We start from the raw sequence: 23,984 nt of genomic DNA, 5'->3' as shown, positions 1-23,984 counted from the left end.
AATAGTTTTCATCAAGAAATATTCTTGCAAATTAAAAAAATACATCATGGGTGCCTGGGTGGCTCAGCGGTTAAGCATCTACCTTTGGCTCAGGTCCTGATCCCGGAGTCCTGGGATCAAGTACAGCGTCTGGCTCCCTGCTCATCAGGGAGTCTGCTTCTCTGCCCCTCCCCTGGCTCGAGCACTTTCTCTCTCTCCCTTTTGCCCTAAGTAAATAAGTAAAATCTTTAAAAAAATACTTCATAAGACTATAATGAAGTTGACTTGTCATGCTTTATATGCTTTTTTAGGTAGTGTATTTTATGATTACAGCTAAAATTTCTTATAAAATTCTCACTAGCTTGAGACAGCCATAGAAAATATCTATATGCGAAATGCAATAGTATACAAAATATAGGCCACCCCAAACTTTCCTATCTCTCTTCTCTAAAATGGGCTAAGGAAAAAAAGAGAGGTTTAGACGTCCAGTAAAGTGGCTCATTCAGTCGGTAGGTGTTCCCAGAAAAGCCTTTCTTTTGGTTTTGGCCAGCCCTCAGATTCTTATCTGTGATCAGTCATTGATGTTGGAACTCTTTAGGGTTATCTCTAGGGAAAATAGTGAAGTAACCAAAGCTCTTGTTTGCCCTGCCTCAGATTACTCTGGCATCTCCTGCCTGTCTCTGACACTCCCAATCAATCATTAACACATTGGTGGGACTTTAACCCTTCTCAGGGATATTTAGACAGTATACCTTATCTCCAATGGTGAATGCAAAGCTTTGTTTCTGGTCCTGGAGTTTGGCACTTATGAGCCAGTACAGAAAGTCTGGCCAGAGAGGAGCTGCCCAGGTGCCTTCTCTTGAAATTTTATATATATATATACACACACACACACACACACACACACATTTTTGAAAGTTATATTTATGTATTTGACAGAGAGAGCATGAGAGCACAAGCAGGGGGAGCTGCAAAGGAGGGGAAGAGGGAAGCTCCCCTCTGAGGCTCAATCATAGGACCCTGGGAACATGACCTGAGCAGAAGGCAGATGACCAACTGACTGAGCCACCCAGGTGTCCCTGAAATTATATTTTTAAGTATATATTTTCTCAGTTTTTGAATATGGCCAGCTCCCAACTTACTGTCCTTATGTAACTACAAGTTCTGAGGTCAAGTGCACACACGTTTGTGTACACACTCAGGTCTTGCACATGCTCACATGTATATATGTGAGGAAGAATAGGTAAGTAACAAAACATCACATTTGTTAATTAGGGGAAGAGATACATGCTATTCATTAGGAATAAAATAATTAAACTCAATTCTGTGCCATTCTTATCCATTTCTCTAATGAATCTCTGGTCTCAAACTGAACCTGCAGTTTTTTTTAATCTTTCTTTTTTCCAGTTTGACAAATGGACAGACTCTCAACGGAGAAGAATCTTGACAGGCCTGTTAGAACGTTGCTCCCTGTCACAGCAAAAGTTCTGCTGTCGAAAACTTCAAGAAAAAATTCCAGCAGAAGCTCTGGATTTTACTACCAAGCTTCCAAGAGTGTTATCTCTATACATCTTTTCTTTCCTGGACCCACGAAGCCTTTGTCGTTGTGCACAGGTAAAAAGGCAAAGAATCCGTATACATGTTTTGTAGTGATAGCCTAGAAAATTCTAAAATGATGGGGGGAAAAAAGCACACATGCAAAACCAAGAAATAGATGAGATGGTCAATATGTGTAGTCTATATAGTTTGAATTAACCCCCGTCTTCTTTGTGCCTCTCTATTTACTGCTCAAAAGTAGATGTAAAATGATGTAAGACATCATTAGTGTCCACAGAATAGTATTTGCTGGTTGAGGAGACAAACATACATATGAAATGGTTCATCAGCAGAACAGTCTTATATTATAAAGCATATAACTAGAAAACAATTGTAAATTGTACAGTACAGGCTATTCATAAATAGAAAAGCTCAAAATAAGGTACTAGTGGGGTATGTACAAAGAGTACAAATCTTAAAGAGTTCTGGGGGCGCCTGGGTGGCTCAGTTGGTTAAGTGTCTGCCTTTGGCTCAGGTCATGGTCCCAGAGTCCTGGGATCGAGCCCTGCAGGCTAGCCTCTCTCTCCTTCTCCCTCTACCCCTATTCGTATGCTCTCTCTCACTCACTCTGTCTCTCAAATAAATAAATAAAATCTTAAAAAAAAAAAAAAAGACTAAAAGAGTTCAGAGTAAATAGACTTGCTTCCATTGGCCTTGGAAAAGGGGCTGACTATATTGTTTTCCTACAAGTTAAGTCCACGGTCTGTTAAAGTGTACTTTAACTGCGGGGCGCCTGGGTGGTTCAGTGGGTTAAAGCCTCTGCCTTCGGCTCGGGTCATGATCCCGGGATCGAGGGATCGAGGGATCGAGCCCCGCATCAGGCTCTCTGCTCAGCAGGGAGCCTGCTTCCTCCTCTCTCTCTCTCTCTGCCTCTGCTGCCTACTTGTGATCTCTGTCAAATAAATAAATAAAATCTTAAAAAAAAAAAAAAGAACATAGCATTCTAAATGTCCAACAGTAAAAGACTATCATATAGCCATATGATGAATTATTGTGTGGCCATTAGAAAACATGTTTTCTAAGACCAAAGATGCTTATAATAGGTGAAATGAAGAAAGCACTATCTAAAATTGGATATATAGAATTTCCCAATTTGCTTTCATACATGCTTAGAAAAAAGATGGAAAAGAACCATGTCAGGTGGTTAATAAAAGTCATGTCTGACTGGTGGGGTATGGGTATTGTTTTTCTTGAAACTTCTTGGAATTTTCCAAGTTTCGCACAATGAGAATGTTATCACTGGAGGGAAATGTTATTTGAAATCACTAATCCTATCATATATGTGTATCATATGTCAGTCTTGCAAGATCTCAGCATTATATTTGTTCCCAGTTCTGCCTGTGAGGAAGACACAGGCGATTGTTCTTTAGCTAGATTTAAACACTAATATCATTGCACTAAAATGAGCTTTGAGCAGTTTAAAAATATGGGGGGAGGCTGATAATTTTGAAAGCTCTTACCTACCCTTCAACCCTCCTCCTTCCTATCTACTTAAAACAAACAAAAAACAACAAAAAAGCAAAAACATAACGTACAAAAAACCTACTACTCCGGGGGGAAATCAAAACAATTTAATAGCCATGTCACAACAAGATGTAAGGAAAATGAGGAAAAGAGTGAAAATGGAGAAACTTCTCCATCCCCTCCCTGCGAAACCTCTCCTCTCCACTGAATTCTAAGTTAATTAACCATACGGGGATTAAGGTCGATGTTGTTGCCTTTCTGCACTAAACGAAGTAGATGTGATTTCTGTTCTTGCCTGCAGGGCTTTGATTCTCTACCCTTTTTCGTCCTTCCAGTTCCTGAACCTGTTATTTCTTGTAATTGTGCCCTCCCCTCTCCTGTATGTCTCCTCTTCAGCACAGAAAACAATGCTAAACATGATGGAGCTCTGTACTTGGTAGATGGAAGGAGGGAGAATGGGAGGGCCAGGTAAATGGATGTATCTTACAGTTTCTGCCCTTTCTTCTTTCTTTCTTGCATTTTCTTCTTCTTTTTTAAAAGATTTTATTTATTTATTTGACAGAGAGAGAAAGAGATCATAAGTAGGCAGAGAGTCAGGTAGAGAAAGAGGGGGAAGCAGGCTCCTCGCCAAGCAGAGAGCCTGATGCAGGGCTTGAGCCCAGGACCCCGAGACCACCACCTGAGCTGAAGGCAGAGGCTTTAACCCACTGAGCCACCCGGGCGCCCCTCTTTCTTTCATTTTTTATGCTCAAAAATTATTAATGATCTACTTAATGTTGAAAAAGAAGCTAGTTTTCCAAGGATGAAATTTGCATTGGAAAGTTGGATGTCATCTTTGCAACTCTTAGAGCCAAGACACAGAACCCCATGTCTGAACTTTGTGTATGAACTTGACCCTAGTTTTCAGCAAGACTTGTTCAAAATCTGGAGTAAGTTATTGTAAACACTGCTGCACATAATAGGATCACCTCCATCTGGATTGTGAGATTGACCATAATGCTGTGGGAATGGAATGTACAGAGCAAATAATCTATGCTCTATGGAATCTTAAAGGCTATAGAGGACATACCATATGCCCATATGTCAAGGACATACCTTGACTTTCTATTTACAAAATTTCTATTTAGTTAAATCATAAGAATGGAGGGAAAATGGAAACATATCAAAAAATGAGTAAAGAATATGCTAAGATCTGAGTTTCTATGACCTTCATATAACTCTCATATGAGCATCTAGGAAATTTCAAAGTCTCTCTGAGCCACAGTTCTCTTATTTGCAACATGAGAGTAATAATAACACCTCTTTCCTTAGGGGGGGATGGTTAGTTAATAGGTACTCAGTAAATATTAGTTGACTCTGAAAATCCTTCTGCCTGGGTAGAGAACACTTCAGGTAGGTAACTTTTTAAGCTTTGATTTGGAGGAAAAGAAAAAAAAGTCATCTCAGGTCTAGGGTGACAGCTGAAGACCTAGAGAAAATGGGCTGAGTAGGGTTTCTCTTTTCTTTCCAATTGTTGCTTTTCCAGGTGAGCTGGCACTGGAAGAACTTAACTGAGCTGGATCAGCTCTGGATGCTCAAATGTTTACGATTTAACTGGTACATCAATTTCTCTCCAACTCCCTTTGAGCAGGGTATATGGAAGAAGCACTACATTCAGATGGTAAAAGAACTTCATGTTACCAAGCCAAAGGTAAATTTGGGGCAAAAAGGAACAAACATACATGTATCAGCTATTTAGGAGTATGAGGGCGGGGGTGGGGTGGTGCCAGGAATGGGTTAAACAGGTGATAGGGATTAAGGAGAGCACCTGTGACAAGCACCGGGTTTCTGTGGAAGTGTCAATCACTAAATTGTACACCTGAAATCAATATCATACTGTATGCAACTGGAGTTTAAATAAAAACTTAAAAAAAAAAGAAATTCTAGAACTAAGACTAAAAAACTTGAAGTTGGGGAGTGGAATAATGAGTGTACTAAAGTTCTTTTTAATCTAGAAACTAAGCAGTATAAGCAAAGGAAATACACTATTACTTCAAAATTCTCCTTTTCTGTGATCTCGATAGTCCTTTCCGAGACATCCATGTTAGCCAAGAACCCTCATTAGACTCTCCTAAACCAGCAGTTCCCCAGGAGGTTAGGACTGTGGAGCTCCTCACTCTGTTCAGATTCCTGAATTTCCCTATCTCTGACTCCCACGCCAGGCAATTCTGATCTGGGACTCTGTGGGTATTGTGCAGTATTTGCTATCAATGGGTCATCCAATTCTACTTTATTAATTCGAATTTTCTGATTCTACCAGGTGAGCAAAAGGTTATTTTTATATCATTTATAAAGAAAAGTTTTCCAATAAATATGTAATTTTTGAAGGGAATAATGAGTATACTAAAGTCCTTTTTAATCTAGAAACTAAGCAATGTAAAGCATTTACATATAATGATAAAAAGTAAATAATGCAAGAATAATTTTTCTAGTTGTTTTCTCTGCATTATAACCAATGTTTATGTTCCTTCTTATAGTCACAGTTAATTAGATAACTCATGGGAAATTTTTATGAGCCTTTTCTTTATGGTGTGATCTATACACATGCGGAGCTGTGCATTGTTTTGTATGATAGATGAGTTCCTGAAAAATTATGTGTAAATTAGATTTTTTAATGATTTTTAAAACCACAGGGGTATCATTTTCTATTAAAAAAATGGCAGTGAATCCTTTTAAAATTGAAGAATCTTTTTAAAGATGAATAGTCAACTCCTAGCTTCTTCATTTGGGTTGAGTTTTATTGTTTTAAAGTAGAATCCATCTACATTTAGTACAGTAGTAAACTATGCATAATTAATGTTGTTCTAATTGCAATGGTAAAACTAGCCTTTCCGATTTCAGTAATTGGTGTGCTCCACAAGGATTTCTTTTAAAAAGAAAAACGTAAACTGCAGTGATGGAGAAAGTTATTTTAAAAATTACCATAGCTATGATTTCTTTTCAAGATTTGATAAGGCTTTTCTTGACTCTCATTTTCAGTTAGGGGCAGGGAATGGCATTCAAAGCTGAAGCTTGGGCCATTCTGGGGCAGATAAGAGAAGAGTAATTTAACTAACCTGTAGAAGAAAAAGAGGTTTTGAGTATTTATAAAACTGACTTGAAAGCATTGTCTTCAGCTGTACTTCTTTTCTATAAAATGTGCATAACTATATTTAAAAATGAATCGTTCTGATCCAAGAAAATTGCCATCTCTTCGCTTAGTATTAAATTTCTTTAGGGAACACTTATATTAAATGTTATATTAAATGTTAGTTTTTCTATTTTAAAAAAGGACCTGGGGCGCCTAGGTGCTTGGTCGTTGGGCGTCTGCCTTCAGCTCAGGTCAAGATCCCAGAGTCCTGGGATCAAGTCCCGCATTGAGCTCCCTGCTCAGCGTCAAGCCTGCTTCTCCTTCTCCCTTTCCCCTGGCTTGTGTTCCCTCTCTCACTGTCTCTCTCTGTGTCAAAGAAATAAATAAAATCTTTAAAAATAAAAAAAATAGACCTAAGTCAGAAAGCCTGAAGAGTCATGTGACTAAGGTTAATAAAAGTCAGGTGACTAAGGTTAAAAAGTCAACTGTCAGCACAATACATACTTGAGTAATTTGGGTAATTCCCTGTGAGATTGCTCCAGTGATGGTGAACGTAGGCAGCCCCTGGATTAAAGCATAATTTGCCTTTACTCAAGCACCTTCCCTAGCAACCTTTCCCTCAATACCCTGTACTTAGCATGTGCTCCAGCAGAGCTTTTGAAAGCATTTTATGATCAAGTGGTTGTGGTTCATATTAGTTTCCCCAACCTTCAAATGAGAGGACTGGACAAGAATGATCTTTATAACTATCTATCAGGCTATACTATATCTACTCCAGACAGCATAATTTCAAAAAGACTTCATCTACAGAAAGAAGAGGAAGTTGAACCCAAAGTAGATAGAAGAAATAATAAAGAGCTAAAGTCAATGAAATTTGAACAGACAAATAATAGAATCAGTGAAACCAAAGCTCCTTCTTTGAAAACTTAAATAAAATTCCTAAGTTGCTAGATAGGGCGATGAAGGAAAAAAGAGAGAAAATATAAATTACTAGTGACAGGAATGAAAGAGGGGGCATCACTGCAGATCCTTGTAAATAAGAATAATGAGAGAGTTTTATGAACAAGTCTATGTCACTAAATTCAAATACCTAGATGAAATGGACAATTCTCGAAAAATGCAGATTAGGAAAACAGTTTCACTAGAAAATAGAAAACATGAATAAATCTTAATCAATTTAAAAATCGAATTCACGGCTACGTGGGTGGCTCAGTTCTTTAAGCAACTGCCTTCAGCTCGGGTCATGATCCCGGAGTCCCAGGATCGAGTTCCACATCGGGCTGCCAGCTCCATGGGGAGTCTGCTTCTGCCCCTGACCTTCTCCTCTCTTTCTCTCTCTCTATCAAATAAAAAAATAAAATCTTAAAAAAATAATAAAAAATTCATAATTTTCCACAAAACTCCAGACCCAGATATCTAGCTTCTTTTTTTAAAAAATATTTTATTTATTTATTTGACAGAGATCACAAGCAGGCAGAGAGGCAGGCGGGGAGAGAGAGAGAGAGAGGAGGAAGTAGGCTCCCCACTGAGCAGAGAGCCCGATGTGGGGCTCGATGCCAGGACCCTGGGATCATGACCTGAGCAGAAGGCAGAGCTTAACCCACTGAGCCACCCAGGTACCCCCAGATAGCTTCATTAGCGAATTCTGTCACACACATAAGGAAGAAATATCAATTATACATAAACTCTTTCATAATATGGAAGATGAGGGGCGCCTGGTGGCTCAGTGGGTTAAAGCCTTTGCCTTCGGCTTAGGTCATGATCCCAGGATTCTAGGATCGAGCCCCGCATTGGGCTCTCTGCTCTGTGGGGAGCCTGCTTCCCCTCTCTCTGTTTCTGCCTGCCTCTCTGCCCACTTGTGGTCTCTGTCTATCAAATAAATAAATAAAATCTTAAAAAAAAATAATATGGAAGATGAGGGAACACTTCCCAACTCATTACCTTTATACCAAAACAAGATAGACCCTTAATAAGAAAACAAAACAAAACCACAGATTAATATCCCTCATGAACACACATAAAAATCTTTTAAAAATATTAGCATATTAAATCAAGTTCTATACAAAGAAAGAATAATTCATGATGACCAAGTGGGAAGTATCCATGGAGAGTAAGGTTGGCATAATATTAAAAAATTAACCAATGAAATTCACAGAATAGAAAAGAAAAGATGTATGGTCATTTCAGTATATGCAGAAAAAAGCAGTTAACACGAGTTCGACATCATTCATGATTCTAAAAATTCTCAAAGACTTTAGATGAAGTGAACAAAAATTTTGTTTAATACAGAAAAGTCATCAGTTTTCATTATATCCTGTTTTGTTAAAGTGTCAAGCATTTTTCAGACTAAATAATGTTTACTTACATATAATAACTAGCATGTATACCTAAAATTTTCCCCCTGAAGTTTTTTATTATCATATACTATTTATTCCCAGTAGTACTAAACTAGACCTACTTAAGCAAAGTCTTTGTTCAATCTATGCTCAGAATTGGAATGAATGTCCATTTTAAATGAGACCTGAACAAAACATTAAATACCAAACCAATAATGAGCTATCGATTATATAAAGAAAATGTTTTAATTAGTTACTAAACTACAATCATCCATTAAATCAGTAAATATTTAATAAATACGGTTATGTGCTAGGTACTCAGTATAATGATCCTAACCCTGCTTTCAAGAAGCGGAGTCTAGTGACCTTAGACATAGACAAATACAAAATTACAGCACTGAGTACTAAGTGCTATTCTGTAACAGAAATATATACAAAGAACAGTTGAAACAAGGATAAGAAACTGATTCTGCTTGAAGGGTTTGGGGAATTTCTTAATTGTCACAAACAATTCAAGCAAACCAATTTACCATGCAAAGCTTCCCTAATCTCTTAAAGAACAAAAATTAAGCCCTTAATGGCTTCTCTACATACCATTACCGCTTCCCTTAGGTTACAACCACATAAAAACCTTATGAATTTCACATACGAAAATAGACTTTCCATTTGGGAAATTAAAGCCAAAGTATTCTTTGAGAGCAGTTAAGATTTTGATAACTGATAAAATCTACAGTCTACCTGTGTATATGTCAAAGTTGTCCCTATGCTCTACAGATAATTAAGCATGGAGTACTATTTTTTGGAATGTATATGTTTTATTGAGTTAATTAACTGCAGTTGTGGAAAACGTACACAATGATGTGGTAGACGAGGTGGCAGTCCAGGATAGACAGGATTAGAGCTAGGACTTGAAGTAAGACAGTCCTAGATTCACATTCTGACCCTCGGTCTTACCATTTAATGTAGTAGTGGGTGAGTTCATTGGCTTTTCCCGTCTTCAGTTTCCTCTTCTGTAAAGTGGGAGTAGTAAGTATTCCCTTTTACAGTTATAATGAAGGTTCAATAAAATAATGCATGAAGACTTCCTGAGACAGTACCTGGCACTTACAAGACTCCTGGGTTTGTGGCTGCTGTAATTACTGTCACCATTATCATTGCAGTCGTGGCGAAGATGATGACAAAGATATAATGAAGATGATATGATGATTTTTTTATTGTAATTATTACGTTGTTTTAAGAACAGAAATAATTGATTTTCTTCTTCTAGACACCTCCAAAAGATGGGTTTGCCGTTGCCGACGTTCAATCAGTTACAAGCAGTCCTGCAGAGGAAAAGCAGTCCCCTGCGTCAGCTTTCAGGTCGTCTTCCTCTTTGAGAAAGAAAACCCACCCAAAGGAGAAAGAGCTCCCACCCTGGAGATCATCTGACAAGCATCCAACTGATATCATTCGCTTCAATTACCTGGACAACTGTGACCCCAGTGAGCAAATCTGGCAAGGGTGAGAAGCTCTATGCTCATCTCTATTTACTTGCCGTTGGAAACAATTTGCTGGCACTTAGGTATACGAAAAGAGGAAAATAGAATTTCCTGTGAAATACAAATGCTTTTCAATACATAGAAGCAAAACATCATTGGAAGGTAAAGGAACCATTATTGGTAAATTTGCCCTGCTCATCAGGATCTGTTTGCATTTTGTAGCTATAATGATTTAACATTACAGCTCCTTTTAATAGTTAGGACTTCAGATTTCAGTCTAGCCCCACAGAGTTCATTCTGGTCTTTTCCTTTTTCATATTTTCACCTCCCTTCTCTGTCAAGGAGAACCTTGGTTCTCATGTTTATTTATACAAGTTATATATGTACATATAATATATAATCAAAATATATATATACATATATAACTTGCATACAAATTTATATACATATGTATATATAATATACATTTGTATATGTAATATGTGTATACATAATATAATATATATATTATAAAGTATACACATATACACAAACAGTATATATTTACTTACAAATTCTGAAAATAATTTCAAAACTGCTAACTCATTTCATTATTAAAACAAATCTGCTGGGTCATCTGGGTAGCTCAGTCAGTTACTCATCTGCATTCAGCTCAGGTCCTGATCTCAGGGTCCTGGGATTGAGTCCCACACCAGGCTCCTTGCTCAGTGGGGAATCTGCTTCTCCCTTTGCCTCCCGCTTGTGCTCTCTATCAAATAAATAAATAAAATCTTAAAAAAAAAAACTTTTTTGGATCTATAGGCCTACCTCTTTTTTCCCCCCTTGCAATTTGTTTGTTACAGAAATCAGGTCATGTATCCTACAGAGCTTTTCACATTCTGAATTTTGCTGATTGCACTCCCAACATGTAGCCTAACATGTTCTCTGTCTCCTATACTTGGCCATACGCATGGTCAGATCTAGAGCCTTGAGTATATAAGATCACGTACTTCCATCATAAGGCACATTATTTCTGGTTGTCTCCTTTTTTTATGATGTTAGTGGCTATTGAAGACCATGGCCTAGATCCATTACTACAGGCAAACTTTTTTAGAGAGCGCCAGACAAAAATATATACGTTAGGCTTTACGGCATATGTCTCTGTCACAACTGCTCAACTCTGCGATTGTAGCCTGAAAACAGCCAAAACAATATGCAAACAATAAGCATGATGATGTCCCAATTTAGCTTTATTCACAAAAACAGGCATTGGGCCAAGTTGGCCTCTGGGTTCTAGTCTGCTGATTCCTACCTTATCCAAATATATATGATAGTTTTAGAAAACCAATACTAATATTAATTCAAACAACAGGATTACTAAAAACAGTTTAAGATTTCTTTGCCGGTGTTTTTGTCCTTAGGACATATTCTACTAAGACTATTCAGACAAATACTGTGTTTCAAGTCTCATGAAGTAATTCCTCCATGTGTAGTAATGCTACCAACACCAGAGACAAGATTATTTCTTTCATTTTGTTCTTAGATTTTAGGGATTTCCTTCCTTTGTCTTATTTTATGATTTTGAGAAACATTGAGAATGTTCTAAAGTCAAATAAATAAAACAAAGTATATTTGGAGAGTCTAGCTTCTGTTCCTACCCCTCCATATTGTTCTTTGTTCTTGATTGGATCACATGGGAAGCCTACTTATAGATAACCATTTTTTAAGTTGTTATGGTATAGTCCTTCTATTTAACAAAATTTTAATCAAATACACACATCTGTTTCTGGAATAAATGGTGGTACACAACATACCATTTTATTCACCTTTTTTTCATATAACAATATATCCTGGATATGTTATTGTTATATATATGTCATATACAACAATATATCCTGGATATAACAATATATCACCCCATGGTTGGATGTAGAAATACCCTGCTTTCCTTTTTATAGCTCATAGTGCTCCATTGTGTGGATGGGCCAGAGTTGATTCAACCAGTTCTTTAGTGCTCTACATTTGGCTCATTTTCAGTTGAGTGAAAACAATCATTTAAATCACAGGAACAACAAAGTCCAACAGACAAATAGATGTGCAAATTTAAAATGATTCTAATGTTCCAATGATTTCTGACTTACAGGAGGAGGAAAAGACATGAAATGAATCCAGATTTCAGCCGACAATCACATGATAAGAAACATAAATTGCAGGACAGATCTAAGCTAAGAAAAGCACAGTCACTGGTAAGTATTGCTTATAAAAGCTTCCACACCATAACGTTTATGAAAATTGCGGGATTGCTAATTCTATTTGTGAAATGAAATTTGTTGTTGTTGTTTTTTAACCAGAATCATCAAGTGGTCGTTTTAAATTCTGGTCTCTGACTGACAAGCTGTGTGACCTTGAAGGCATCCTTTACTTAATTTCTCTAAGTCTCTATTTTTAATTTTTAAAAAATATTTTATGTATTTATTTGACAGAGAGAGAGAGATCACAAGTAGGCAGAGAGGCAGGCAGAGAGAGAGGAAGGGAAGCAGGTTCCCTGCTGAGCAGAGAGCCCGATGCAAGGCTCAATCCCAGGACCCTGGGACCATGACCCAAGCAGAAGGCAGAGGCTTTAACCCACTGAGACACCCAGGTGCCCCTCTAAGCCTCTATTTTTTTTTTTTTTTATTTCAGTATAGTTGACACACAGTGTTACATTGGTTTCAGGTGCATGACGTCGTGATTCCTCATCTCTAGACATTATGCCGTGCTCACCTCAGGTGTAGCTACCAACTGTCACCACACAACACTATCATAATATCAGTGACTATATTCCTTATGCACTCCCTTTTATTCCCATGAGACTCTAAGTCTCTACTTCTCTTATCTGTTAAAAAAACAAAAACAAAAACTGGATGCACTGAAGTGTATGGATCTGCTCTGAAAAGCAGATAATATAATGGGTACATTGTTATCATTGGTTCTTTCTTCTGCTATGAGTCTTTAGGGGTGGGGGGAAGGATAGGCTATAGAAATTTCTTTATATAAATTACTTACCTATAGGGACGCCTGGGTGTCTCAGTGGGTTAAGTGCCTATCTTCGGCACAGGTCACGATCCCGGGGTCCTCAGATTGAGTGCTGCATCCCTGTATCGGGCTCCCTGCTCAGCAGGGAGTCGGCTTCCCCCTCCCCCTGCTCATGCTCTCTCTCTCACTCACTCTCTCTCTCTCAAATAAATAAATAAAATCTTAAAAAAAAAAAAAAACTTACCTCTAGAGTGCAGGTTCCACTTACCTGAGAAAAGGTGTACCTTCCTTCGCTGTCCTGCTACCAGTGGAGCATGACTATAAAAGCTCATTTCAAGTCGCTGCAGAAAAAATGAGTGAGGAACTTGTCTTACCTTAATTAAAAAAAAAAAAAAAGCTTACCGACTACCTCATAAAGTCGGTGACTGGGGAGCATTATTATTTCATGGTGGAGTTTTCCAGATTGTGATTCTGTACCTGCAGGGGGCTCCCTCTCAGCCCATAGGGGAGTCTTTGGAGCAAAGTAGGCAGGAATAAGGGTGGAATAAAGAGTAGTGAAGATAGTGAAGATCGGTAGTGAAGATCTAGAAAGAAGCTGAGGATACACACTCAAGGAAAATTAATATAAAATGGATGTCAGTTGGGAGAGGAATAAGTATGTACTCATGAATAAATCACTGTTATAGCTCAGCTTTAAAGCTCTATTACTTTCTGTTTAAATGTATTTTCAAGTGTTATGTTTCCAAAAAAGAGAGCTTTTTAAAAAATGAGCTTTTTAAAAAATAGGGCAGTCTGTATTCTGAGGGGCCAATTTTGTTGGACTGGATGAGGCTTATCATAGACATATGTACAGATGCCCAAGGGAATGGAGCCGCTTAAAACAGAGCAGTAAAATTGTCAGTGAAAACCATTAATTGAGCAGAATAACTTTATGAGGCTTATCACACGGGCCATTTAGGCATGCTTCTGCCTGATTTCCTGGCCCCTATTAGGCCAGGAGTAGCAGAGAAATCCAGGGGAGAGCTGGGAATTTAAAGGACGATAAAAGTTGATGGTTGATGTATGCTTACAAATTATCAGCACAGTCAAACATTTCTCTGGCTGAGAACACAAAACAAAATCAAAGGCTAAACAGAAGCCTTCCCCAGGGGCTTTTGATATTAACCATCTGTCACACACTTAGAAGGGCTTGCTTAAGTTAAAAAAAATTCCTTATATTTCTAAACTTTAAAAGTTGTGCTCAGTAAGGCTGGAAGGGAAACTGGAGCAAATTAAACCATGATGGAGAACAATGAACCCATTAATAAAATGAAGTGTGCACTTGGATTGATCTACTGGGGTTGTTTATGTAAATATACTAATTATCATCACTATTTATGCTTAGCGGTTTGGATCAGGAGCATATAGCATAAGTGAACCCTCCAGAAGTGTGCTAGGATCCTTCTGTTGGTATTGCTGCCTTGTGACAAGCCTGGCCCTGTTGGGTGGGCCACGAGTGGCTCAGGCCCAGTCTTCACATGGTGACAGTTTGCCCTCACTGTGGGCCACCCAACTCAGAGGAAATAAGCAACCTTCTCAGTGATACAAGGTGGTGGTGAAAATTTGGAAATGCTGGATGTGGGGATCTGAAAGAAGAAGAAACAGGCTTTGAGGAAAGGCAGTTAGAGGACAGAAGGAGAGAAGGGAGTAAAACTCTTGAGAATTGCCACTGTAGAGAGAGAGGGTGGTGGACACAGCCCGGTACAGTTGCAACGGAGAGAACCCTCGTTCGATGGAAAGTTCTCACATCATTTAGATATGCATACGCCTGAAGGTTTCAAGAGGAACTAGGGAAACAGGTGAGCAGGCAGCACTCAGGCGAGCACATGATAGAGGTAAGGATAAGAAGGACAGACAGACAAAGCTGCTCGAAGGTCTCTGAGGCCTGAACACTGAGCATTTCTTTCCCCTGTAAGGAGAAAATATTTGGGAGCTTGGAGAAGGTAGAGCTTCGTAAAGTGGAAGGATTGGAACAAAAAAAAAGCACAGGAGAGTTAAGAGTACAGAGAATATCCCTTGAGCCATCTCTCCAGGACTGTGGCTATCGGGCCAGTGAGACCCACCTAATTCACTTTTTGCCTACCATGACTTACAGCTTTCAAATATGAGTGATGCCTCCGAAAAGAAAAACCTGTTTAGGGAAACAATTTCGAACCCAAATAGTGAGCTTGTGATGTTTTCTATTACTTAATGGCCTTGAGTTTTCAAGGCCCAAAGGGCACCTGGTTTCCTCTTAAGGCTTTCAATTCTTTTTTTTTTTAAATTAATTTATTTATCTGACAGAGAGAGATCACAACTAGCCAGAGAGAGAGGAGGGAGCAAGCTCCCCGCCAAACATAGAGCCCAATGTGGGACTTGATCCCAGGACCCTGGGATCATGACCTGAGCCAAAGGCAGACGCTTTAACCCACCGAGCCACCCAGGTCCCCCAAGGCTTTCAATTCTAAAGCTGCCTCTTTACAGCTGCTTCATTTACCCACCTTTGATGGGAATCACTGATAGAAGATGCAAAGAAAGCCTAGATCTGATCACTAATGCTTTCTGATTTTGAAGACCGATTATTAAAAATTAGATAAATATTAAGAAATGTCCATTACAATTAGTTATGATAATAAAATTCCATACCGAACAAAACAAAAAATAGCAACACTACCACAGTATAGTGAGTGCTGCTATTGTTATTAAACTTCAGAAATTTTCCTGTCATGTATAAAGACGTGTTTTTGTTTTGTTTTGTTTTGTTTTGTTTTAAATCTTAACAGCCAGACCTGAAGTGCCTGTTCGGGAAGGGGAAGGATTGAGCTGTCTCCTTGGGGGAAAGCCTCCTTGATGAGTTTGTGGGGAGGGATGCCACCTTGAGGGCTTGGATGCTATAGACACCTGGACTTCAGAGGGGGGTGAAAACCTGCTCTGCAGGAGATTAGAGGAAGTTTGTTGTTTCTGCTACTGCATAGGAAGGGGGTGGGGGGGGCACAGCAGAGAGGTGGTAGAGAGAGAGCAAGCCAGGAGAGAAGCTCAGGCAGGTAGGGGAGCAGGGCCAGGATCCATTCCGATTGAATTTATTTGCTGTTGCTTGGGTGTCAACCCTGCCTTCCATCTCTACAGTAAATTCTCAATTTCCACATGAAAGGAAGATCTCAAAAGTCTTGAAGTCCAGAAAAACAAAATTCTCCAGGACCATTCATAAAAACCCAAGGGTGGGCTTTGGACGTCCTGGGCCGTGGAGGTACATTCTGAGGACCCCAGCCGACATCTTGTTTCCTATAATTTTTCCTTTTTTCTTCTTCCTACCAAGTTAAGTATAAAACCTGAAATCCCTTTTCTTTTTTTAAAAGATTTTATTTATTTATTTGACAGAGATCACAAGTAGGCAGAGAGGCAGGCAGAGAGAGAGAGGAGGAAGCAGGCTCCCCGATGCGGAGCTTGATCCCAGGGTCCTGGGATCATGACCAGAGCCAAAGGCAGAGGCTTTAACCCACTGAGCCACCCAGGTGCCCCAACCTGAAATCCCTTTATCTCACATTCCGCTGTTACTTGGAGAGGAGAAGTTGTCACTTTCTAGGTTCTGATTTGGCCTCAGATGTCAAAAAGCTTGCCTTTTCACATTTACCTAAATACAAGTAACAAAAGTCTCAGATTGCCTGTTTACTTTCACTGCTTTTTTTTTTTTTTTAAGATTTTATTTATTTGATAGGCAGAGATCATGAATACTCAGTAGGCAGAGAGGCGCTCGCTCCCAGGACCCTGGGATCATGACCTGAGCCAAAGGCAGAGGCTTAACTGAGTCACCCAGGTGCCCCTGCTCTAACTTCTTTTGATAAGACCTTACCTTCTTCTGTGCTCTGTGAATTCCAGCCTCTGCACTTAACCTTCTTCAACACCTTCCAAGATAACTTGATTCTTAGTGCTCTGGTTTTTTAAATGCTTCTGCAAGCTTTCTCACCTTTTTCTTTTTTCCCCTCTCTGAGTCAAAAGAGGAGGAAAAAAGAATGTGCCCCAAAGTGATACCTGATTTTTGTCATGGGAAGAACTTGGTTTAAGAATCGGGCACTGGGGCACCTGGGTGGCTCAGTGGGTTAAAGCCTCTGCTTTTGGCTCCGGTTGTGGTCCCAGGGTCCTGGGATCGAGCCCCGAATCGGGCTCTCTGCTCAGCAGGGAGCCTGCTTCCTCCTCTCTCTGCCTGCCTCTCTGCCTACTTGTGATCTATCTATCAAATAAATAAATAAAATCTTAAAAAAAAAAAAAAAAAGAATCGGGCAACCCAGAGTTCTGGCCTCTGCTCTACAATTAACTAGCAGTCACTCAGTCACTCCACCTATAATTCTTCATTTTCCCATTTATGAAGTGAGAGTTGCGGGGCACCTGGGTGGCTCAGTTGGTTAAGTGACTGCCTTTGGCTCAGGTCATGATCCCAGGTTCCTGCGATCAAGCCCCACACATTGGGCTTCCTGCTCAACGGGAAGCCTGCTTCTCCTTCTCCCACTCTCCCTGCTTGTGTTCTCTTTCTGTGTGTGCCTCTATCTTTAAAAAAGAAGAAGAAGAAGACGAAGAAGAAAGAAAAGAGAGTTGGGATTACAATATCTTAAAAGTCCATTCCAGGCTACAGTCTGGATTTGTGGGACCCCACAGTCCCTTACCCGTCCTCTCCCTGATCTCTTCTGATACCTGAGGGACACAGCTGTGGTTAATGTGACTTTACATAGAATACCAGAAAGAATTTATCATACTCGTGAGTTCTGATGATCAATCAATCAAAACTGGTTTCTGTCTATCTTTTTCTTGGCGCTTTAGAAAATACAGTCGATTCTAACAAGATTATTTATGAAACAAATGTACGCTTGGTTTCCTGTGGGCAATCTTTAGTAGATTTCTTTCAAATTCTGATTACTTCCCCAGGTATTTGTTTTATAGCATCTATTTGGTTTGGATGTGCAGAACTAGAAATCTCTATAGGAGAGATTTTTCATCATTTAGCTCAGGCAGAGAAGTTCCCAAGAATTCCATCTGGAATGCAGAGTAAGAAAGAACGTGGGCTTTGCCATCGGACAGACTTGCACTCTTTCCACTAAATGGTGTGACTTGGGATAAGTCACTAAACCTTTTGGAGCCTCCATTTCTTCAACTGTGAAATGGGACTAATGATAACTCCCTTGCAGGATTGTGATTTGGGCCATTTATTAACCCCTGGGAGGTTCTGTCTCCTCATCTATAAAAAAGGGAGTTAGGAATGATACTAACCTCACAGGGTTGGGAGGAGGGCTGTAAAGCATTTAGGTTAGTGCCAGCCTCAAAGAAGCATTCGGTAAATCCTAGCTAGTATGGGGGGTAATAACATTGGGCTAGATCAAAATCCCACGAGGTCAGCACCTGAGGCTACAGGAGAAAGAGGAGGTAAGAAGCTGCAGGCAGCCAGGATAGGGGTTGGTTGGGGGTGGGGGACTGGGCAGGAGGCTCCAGCCTATAGAATAAGCTTTTCTTTCGTTCGTTCTTTCTTTTTTTTTTTTTAGATTTTATTTATTTATTTGACAGACAGAGATCATAAGTAGGTAGAGAGAAAGGAGGAAGCAGGCTCCGCACTGAGCAGAGAGCCAGATGCGGGGGCTCCATCCCAGGACCCTGAGATCATGACCTGAGCCGAAGGCAGAGGAGGCTTTAACCCACTGAGCCACCCAGGCGCCCCTAAGCTTCTCTTTCTTGCTTTTACTCTTGCTTCCCCTCAGTTTTCTTTATCTTTCTCTGTCTTTTCTTTCTCTCATGCTTTCCAAGGTATGAAAAATGGTTGTATCCATAGCTGTATATTGAAGTGTGAGCCACATATTTTTTTTTTTCCTGCTTGGTCTCCGTACACTCTTGTGCCTGCCCATAGTTCATGCATTCACTCCTCATCCTTGTTAGGTTTCATAATCCCACGCTTGCCTGGACAGCGAGTGTGTGTTGAACTCCATGCTGCCAATTCCGTGCCTCCTGTACTCCATCGCCTGCTAATTACAATATTGGTTGCTGTTACTTTTTGATACCTAAGAGAAGAAAGGGCCTGATGGCTGAGAATCCTGGGGGCAGAGTGAACTCTCAGGCAGGACCACTACTTAGAGTCTTTGCATTTATCCTTTGCCTCTAAGAGAGCATAGTTTTCTTGTTCTGTCTTGTTATCTCTTGTTGTATGATGCTATGTGTAATAAATTACCCTAGCATTTCCAACAGGAGTGACTTGACCTGCTTCTCTTTCGCTGAATGTTTAGATGGCGACATAATGCCTACCTGCTCTTAAGAGTTACAGACAAAATATCTGACACAAATTGGCTTCTCTTTAGGATCAGCCAGAAGAGAGGAACCGTGTTTGTGTGTTCTGGAGTATTATTAGTTGTGACAGAGATTTAATCACTGCTACTACTGGGGTTTAAAAAATATATGTATGTGGGCTGCCTAGCTGGCTCAGTATGTAGAGCATGGGATTCTTGATCTCAAGGTTGTGAGTTCAAGCCCTGCTTTGGGCCTAGGGCTTGCTAAATAAATACCTAAATAAATAAGTAAATGGGTGTGTGTATAACATTTAACAATACAATTTTTCACCACAAACTACGGTAGAAGCCAGTTCTCTAAGACATGGCTGTTTTGCAATTCAAGTTCACCATCATTGCTGACAAATAACCATCGGAACTCTATGGCCTGTGTGCATTTTGCAACACACCCCTAACTTCACTTGGGAGGCCTAAGGGTGCCGTCACACAGTCTTGGTTTGAAATCTCCAAACCCTGCCTGGGATTGCTTAGCCTTCCTCCACAGCTCACAGCTTGACCCTGAGGTTTTAAAAGATAAACCAACCGCAAAGACGGGCCTGTGTCTTCTTTAAAACTCTGTTGATGATTTCTCCCTAACAGCTTCCCTCTGTGTCTCATGGAAGCAGAGTGAGCAGGGAGTGAGCAGAGGAACACCCCTTCCACAGTGTTGACCAAAGCAGTGTGGACCACATGGGTGTGTGCAGCAGTCTGGAATCCCAAGCAGACAAGAGGACAGCAGGGATCCTCCTCACAGAATCCTGGATGGAAAAATCCAGGCAGCAGCTCCATCCTAGAGGTTAAGCAAACACTGAGTGGAAGCCAGGATGAGCAGTCATCCGTTGTAGACTTCCTTCCCAGAAGGAAAGCCCTCTAGGTGGGCACTCCTCAGCCACCTTTTCTATCCTCTGAGCCTTCATCCCCACCAATGACCCTTACTTATGGCTCAGTGCCCATCCTAGGCTGAGACAATTTATAGGAATTAGTTGAAGTTGTGTTTATATGACTAAAACAACACGTCTTTATTTTATTTTATTTTATTTTATTTTATTTTATTTATTTGACAGAGAGAGAGAGAGAGAGAGAACAAGCAGGGGCAGCCACAGAGGGAAGGGGAGAAGCGGGCTCCCTGCTCCGGGGCTCGATCCCAGAACTCTGGGATCATGACCTGAGCCGAAGGCAGACAGTTAACCAACTCAGCCACCCAGGCGCCCAGACAAACACTTCTGATCTTGGGATTTTCAAACACAGTATTTCATATTTATACATAGTATTACCATGTTACTCTTGAACTGAATGTCATGAAGTGTTGAGGGTAAATTTTTAAAAGGGTAAGATCTACAGAATGAAGATTATCACCTTCTTTACTGTTCTTTACCATATCAGAGGCTCGAGACGATTACATGAAATAATAAATATCACCCGAGTGGCTCAATTGGCTAAGCATCCAACTCTTGATCTCCGTTCAGGTCTTGATCTTGGTCATGAGTTCAAGCCCTGCATTGGGCTCCACACTGGACATGGAGCTTATAAGTAAAAATTAATTAATTAACTAATTAATTAATTAAAAATGTTTTTAAGAAATAATAAATGTATGACACTTAGCACAATGCCCAGCAGCCAGATATTTGCGAGTGGTGGTGGGGTGATAGTTTCAGAAGAGTGTTAGGCACACTACAGGGGCTATTTTTTTTTTAAATATTTTTAGAATATTTTTATTTATTTATTTGATAGAGAGAGATCACAAGTAGGCAGAGAGGCAGGCAAAGAGAGAGGGGGAAGCAGGCTCCCCACCGAGCAGAGAGCCTGATGCAGGACTCGATCCCAGGACTCCCAAGATCATGACCAGAGCTGAAGGCGGTGGCCCAACCCACTGAGCCACCCAGGTGCCCCTACAGGGGCTATCATTATTGTTACTGTATTTCTCTGCTTTCCATATCCACATATTCCTTTACCTAATCGATTCTCTTATGTGATTCCTGGGTTTATCCAATGGTGTTGTTTGTGTCAGTGATCATTTGCAAATTTTTGCAAGTAATGTGCATGGAGAGCCAGAAAATAAAATTCAGTTGGGGAGTGACAGACACAGGGATATATTCAAGCTGGTATCCATAAGTTGTTCCTGGGTGACTTCCCTTCTTGGGCCTTCTTTTGCCTCCTGTAGGGTGCTACTCTTTCTTGGGACACTCAGCCTCAATAGCCTCTCCCCATTCTCACTCCTCAGTGCCCAATACAATGACCATCCAGCCTGAAGATAGAAATTTTCTATCCCCAATTCAATATCCACTTGCAAAGTGGTTTTAGCTGCTGCCCTAAAATGAAAGAGGAGGAATTACTGGCATGTTTATTCATCTATCCCACAAGTATTTTACAGGTGCAAGAGTAGATGCTAGGGATACAACCATAACAAGATACAGTCCCTGCCTTCCGCATGCTTACAGGCTGGAGGGGGGCAGCTTCCAGTTAAGGAATGGTAACTCCTGGGTATCTGGGTTGGGTAATTGTGTTCATGCTCACGCCACCCACCACTGAGACTGGAAATGAGGCAGGACATGCTAGGTGTGAGGTACCTCTGAACCACAAGTATATGCATTCGGAAGAGAGTTAAGTTTATGAGCCAAGAGCTCAGGAGGGACAGTGGGGTGAGACATAGAATCCAGCAACTGAAGATGTGAGCACTAATTGCCTAGGAAGTGGGCCAAGAACAGAACCCTGGAGAATTCTGTTGTATAAGGGATGGCCTTCTATTTCTCTTCTACATCCTTCCATTTAAAGACATGCTAACAAGACTTGGAGATATTATTGGGTAAATATCTAGAAAAAGAACAGTAAGAGGGCCCCTGGCTGGCTCAGTTGGTAGAGCACATGGCGACTCTTGACCTCGGGGTTGTAGGTTCAAGTCCCACGTTGGGTGTAAAGATTACTTAAAAATAAAATCTCTAAAAGAAAAAAAACCCAGCAAGTTCAATCAGTGAGAAAAATATATTTATTTTTAAGATTTTATTTATTTGTGTATTTGTTTGTTTAGAGAGCACATGAGCAGGGTGAGGGGATTGGGGGTACGGAAAAAGACTCTCAAGTAGACTGTGCTGACTGTGGAGCCCAACATGGGGCTCCATCCCACAATCCCGAGATCATGACCTGAGCTGAAATCCAGTCAGATGCTTACCTGACTGAGCCACCCAGTCACCCTGAGAAAAATATATTGAAATTATAGATGGTCCCTGACTTCCAACGGTTTGATTTACGATTTTTTCAGCTTTGTGGTGGAGCAAAAGCAGTACACATTCGTTAGCAACCATACAATGAGTTTTGGACTTTGAGCTTCTCCCAGGCTAGCGACATGCAGTGTGACACTCTTGTGGTGCAGGTCAGGGCCAGCAGTCAGCCCCGCCGTCACCAGGATAAGCAACTGAAACACTTAGCAACCATCTGGGTCTCACTTTCAGTGCAGTATTCAGTACATTACAGGAGCTATGCCACACTTATCATAAAACGGGCTTTGCGGGGGCGCCTGGGTGGCTCAGTGGGTTAAGCCTGTGCCTTCAGCTCCCAGGACCCTGGGATCAAGCCCTGAATCGGGCTCTCTGCTCATCGGGGAGTCTGCTCTCCACCCCCCACCCCACCTGCCTCTCTGCCTACTTGTGATGTCTGTCAAATAAATAAATAAAACCTTTATTAAAAACAAACAAACAGGGCGCCTGGGTGGCTCAGTGGTTAAGCCGCTGCCTTCGGCTCAGGTCATGATCTCAGGGTCCTGGGATCGAGTCCCACATCGGGCTCTCTGCTTAGCGGGGAGCCTGCTTCCTCCTCTCTCTCTCTCTGCCTGCCTCTCTGCCTACTTGTGATTTGTCTCTGTCAAATAAATAAATAAAATCTTAAAAAAAAAAAAAAAAAACAGGCTTTGGGTAAGATGCCAGTGCAAGTGTTCTGAGCGTGTCTAAGGTAGGCCAGGCTGCGCCAGAATGGTTAGAAGAGTAGGTGTTTTAATGCTTTTTTCGACTTACAGTATTTTCCACTCATGATGTCTTCATCCAGACATAACCCCATTGTAAGTTGAGAAAGATCTGTAGCTGATTCCATCTCTCTTCACGGGAACAGGGTGAGGAAAAGCTATAGCAGGTGGACCTGCACAGAAATAGAGATGATTTATAACAACAATGTAAGAGCAACTCCATCCTATGGGGCTGTATGCAGAGGCGTGATCATGGAAGCATGATCAATTATTAAATCCATTTCCAGTCCCTCCTCCCCGCTCCGGAGGACAGTGAGTGGGGCTGAAAATTCTAAGCTTCTAATCAGGACTTGGTCTTTCTGGTAACCGGCCCCCATCTAGGAGCCTGTCCAGAGTCACCTCAACAGGACAAGAGATGCTCCTAAGTGCTCTTATCACTCAGGAAATTACAAGGGTTTGAGCTCTGTGCCGGGAACATGGGACCAAGACCAATATGTGCTTTTCTATTATCTCATACTCAGTGTTGGTATAAAAGAAATTCCCAGTTATTTCAACCAGATCGTCAGATACTTTAGATCAAGATCCAAGACTGTCAGATTTATATCCTTTAGGTAACTTCCGCATGTTTCCCCCTTAAATCTTAGTTTTTCTCTTGATGACTTTGGACATTAAAGTCTTAAAATGAATAGGGTCTGTGCATTTGTTTTCAGAGACAGAAAGAAAGGGTTGTAAGGAGACCATGTTCCCAGAGCCGATCTT

The 23,984-nt window shown here is 40.6% G+C and overlaps 1 protein-coding gene across 6 annotated transcripts in view; it reads left to right on the top strand.

Moving 5' to 3' along the window:
* Window positions 1-23,984, top strand: part of FBXO16 (F-box protein 16) — a 51,378-nt gene that overhangs the window by 19,097 nt on the left and 8,297 nt on the right. For 5 of the 6 annotated variants that reach the window (XR_201003.3, XM_004775145.3, XM_004775142.3 and 2 more), the window contains 4 exons: window positions 1,387-1,593; window positions 4,565-4,729; window positions 9,752-9,984; window positions 12,085-12,187. Coding sequence is in view for 5 of the 6 variants with exons in the window: in XM_004775145.3 (XP_004775202.1) it covers window positions 1,387-1,593; window positions 4,565-4,729; window positions 9,752-9,984; window positions 12,085-12,187 (708 nt within the window). In the remaining variant the exon portion in view is untranslated. The remainder of the gene's footprint in view (window positions 1-1,386; window positions 1,594-4,564; window positions 4,730-9,751; window positions 9,985-12,084; window positions 12,188-23,984) is intronic. The other variant, XM_004775143.3, reaches the window with a different exon arrangement.

This window comes from Mustela putorius, unplaced genomic scaffold, assembly GCF_011764305.1.
Source record: "Mustela putorius furo isolate JIRA1106 unplaced genomic scaffold, ASM1176430v1.1 tig00000242_pilon_pilon_pilon, whole genome shotgun sequence".
Classification (NCBI taxonomy): domain Eukaryota; kingdom Metazoa; phylum Chordata; class Mammalia; order Carnivora; family Mustelidae; genus Mustela; species Mustela putorius.
Note: the sequence above shows the minus strand (reverse complement) of the source record. Positions and strands in the feature narration are given on the sequence as shown.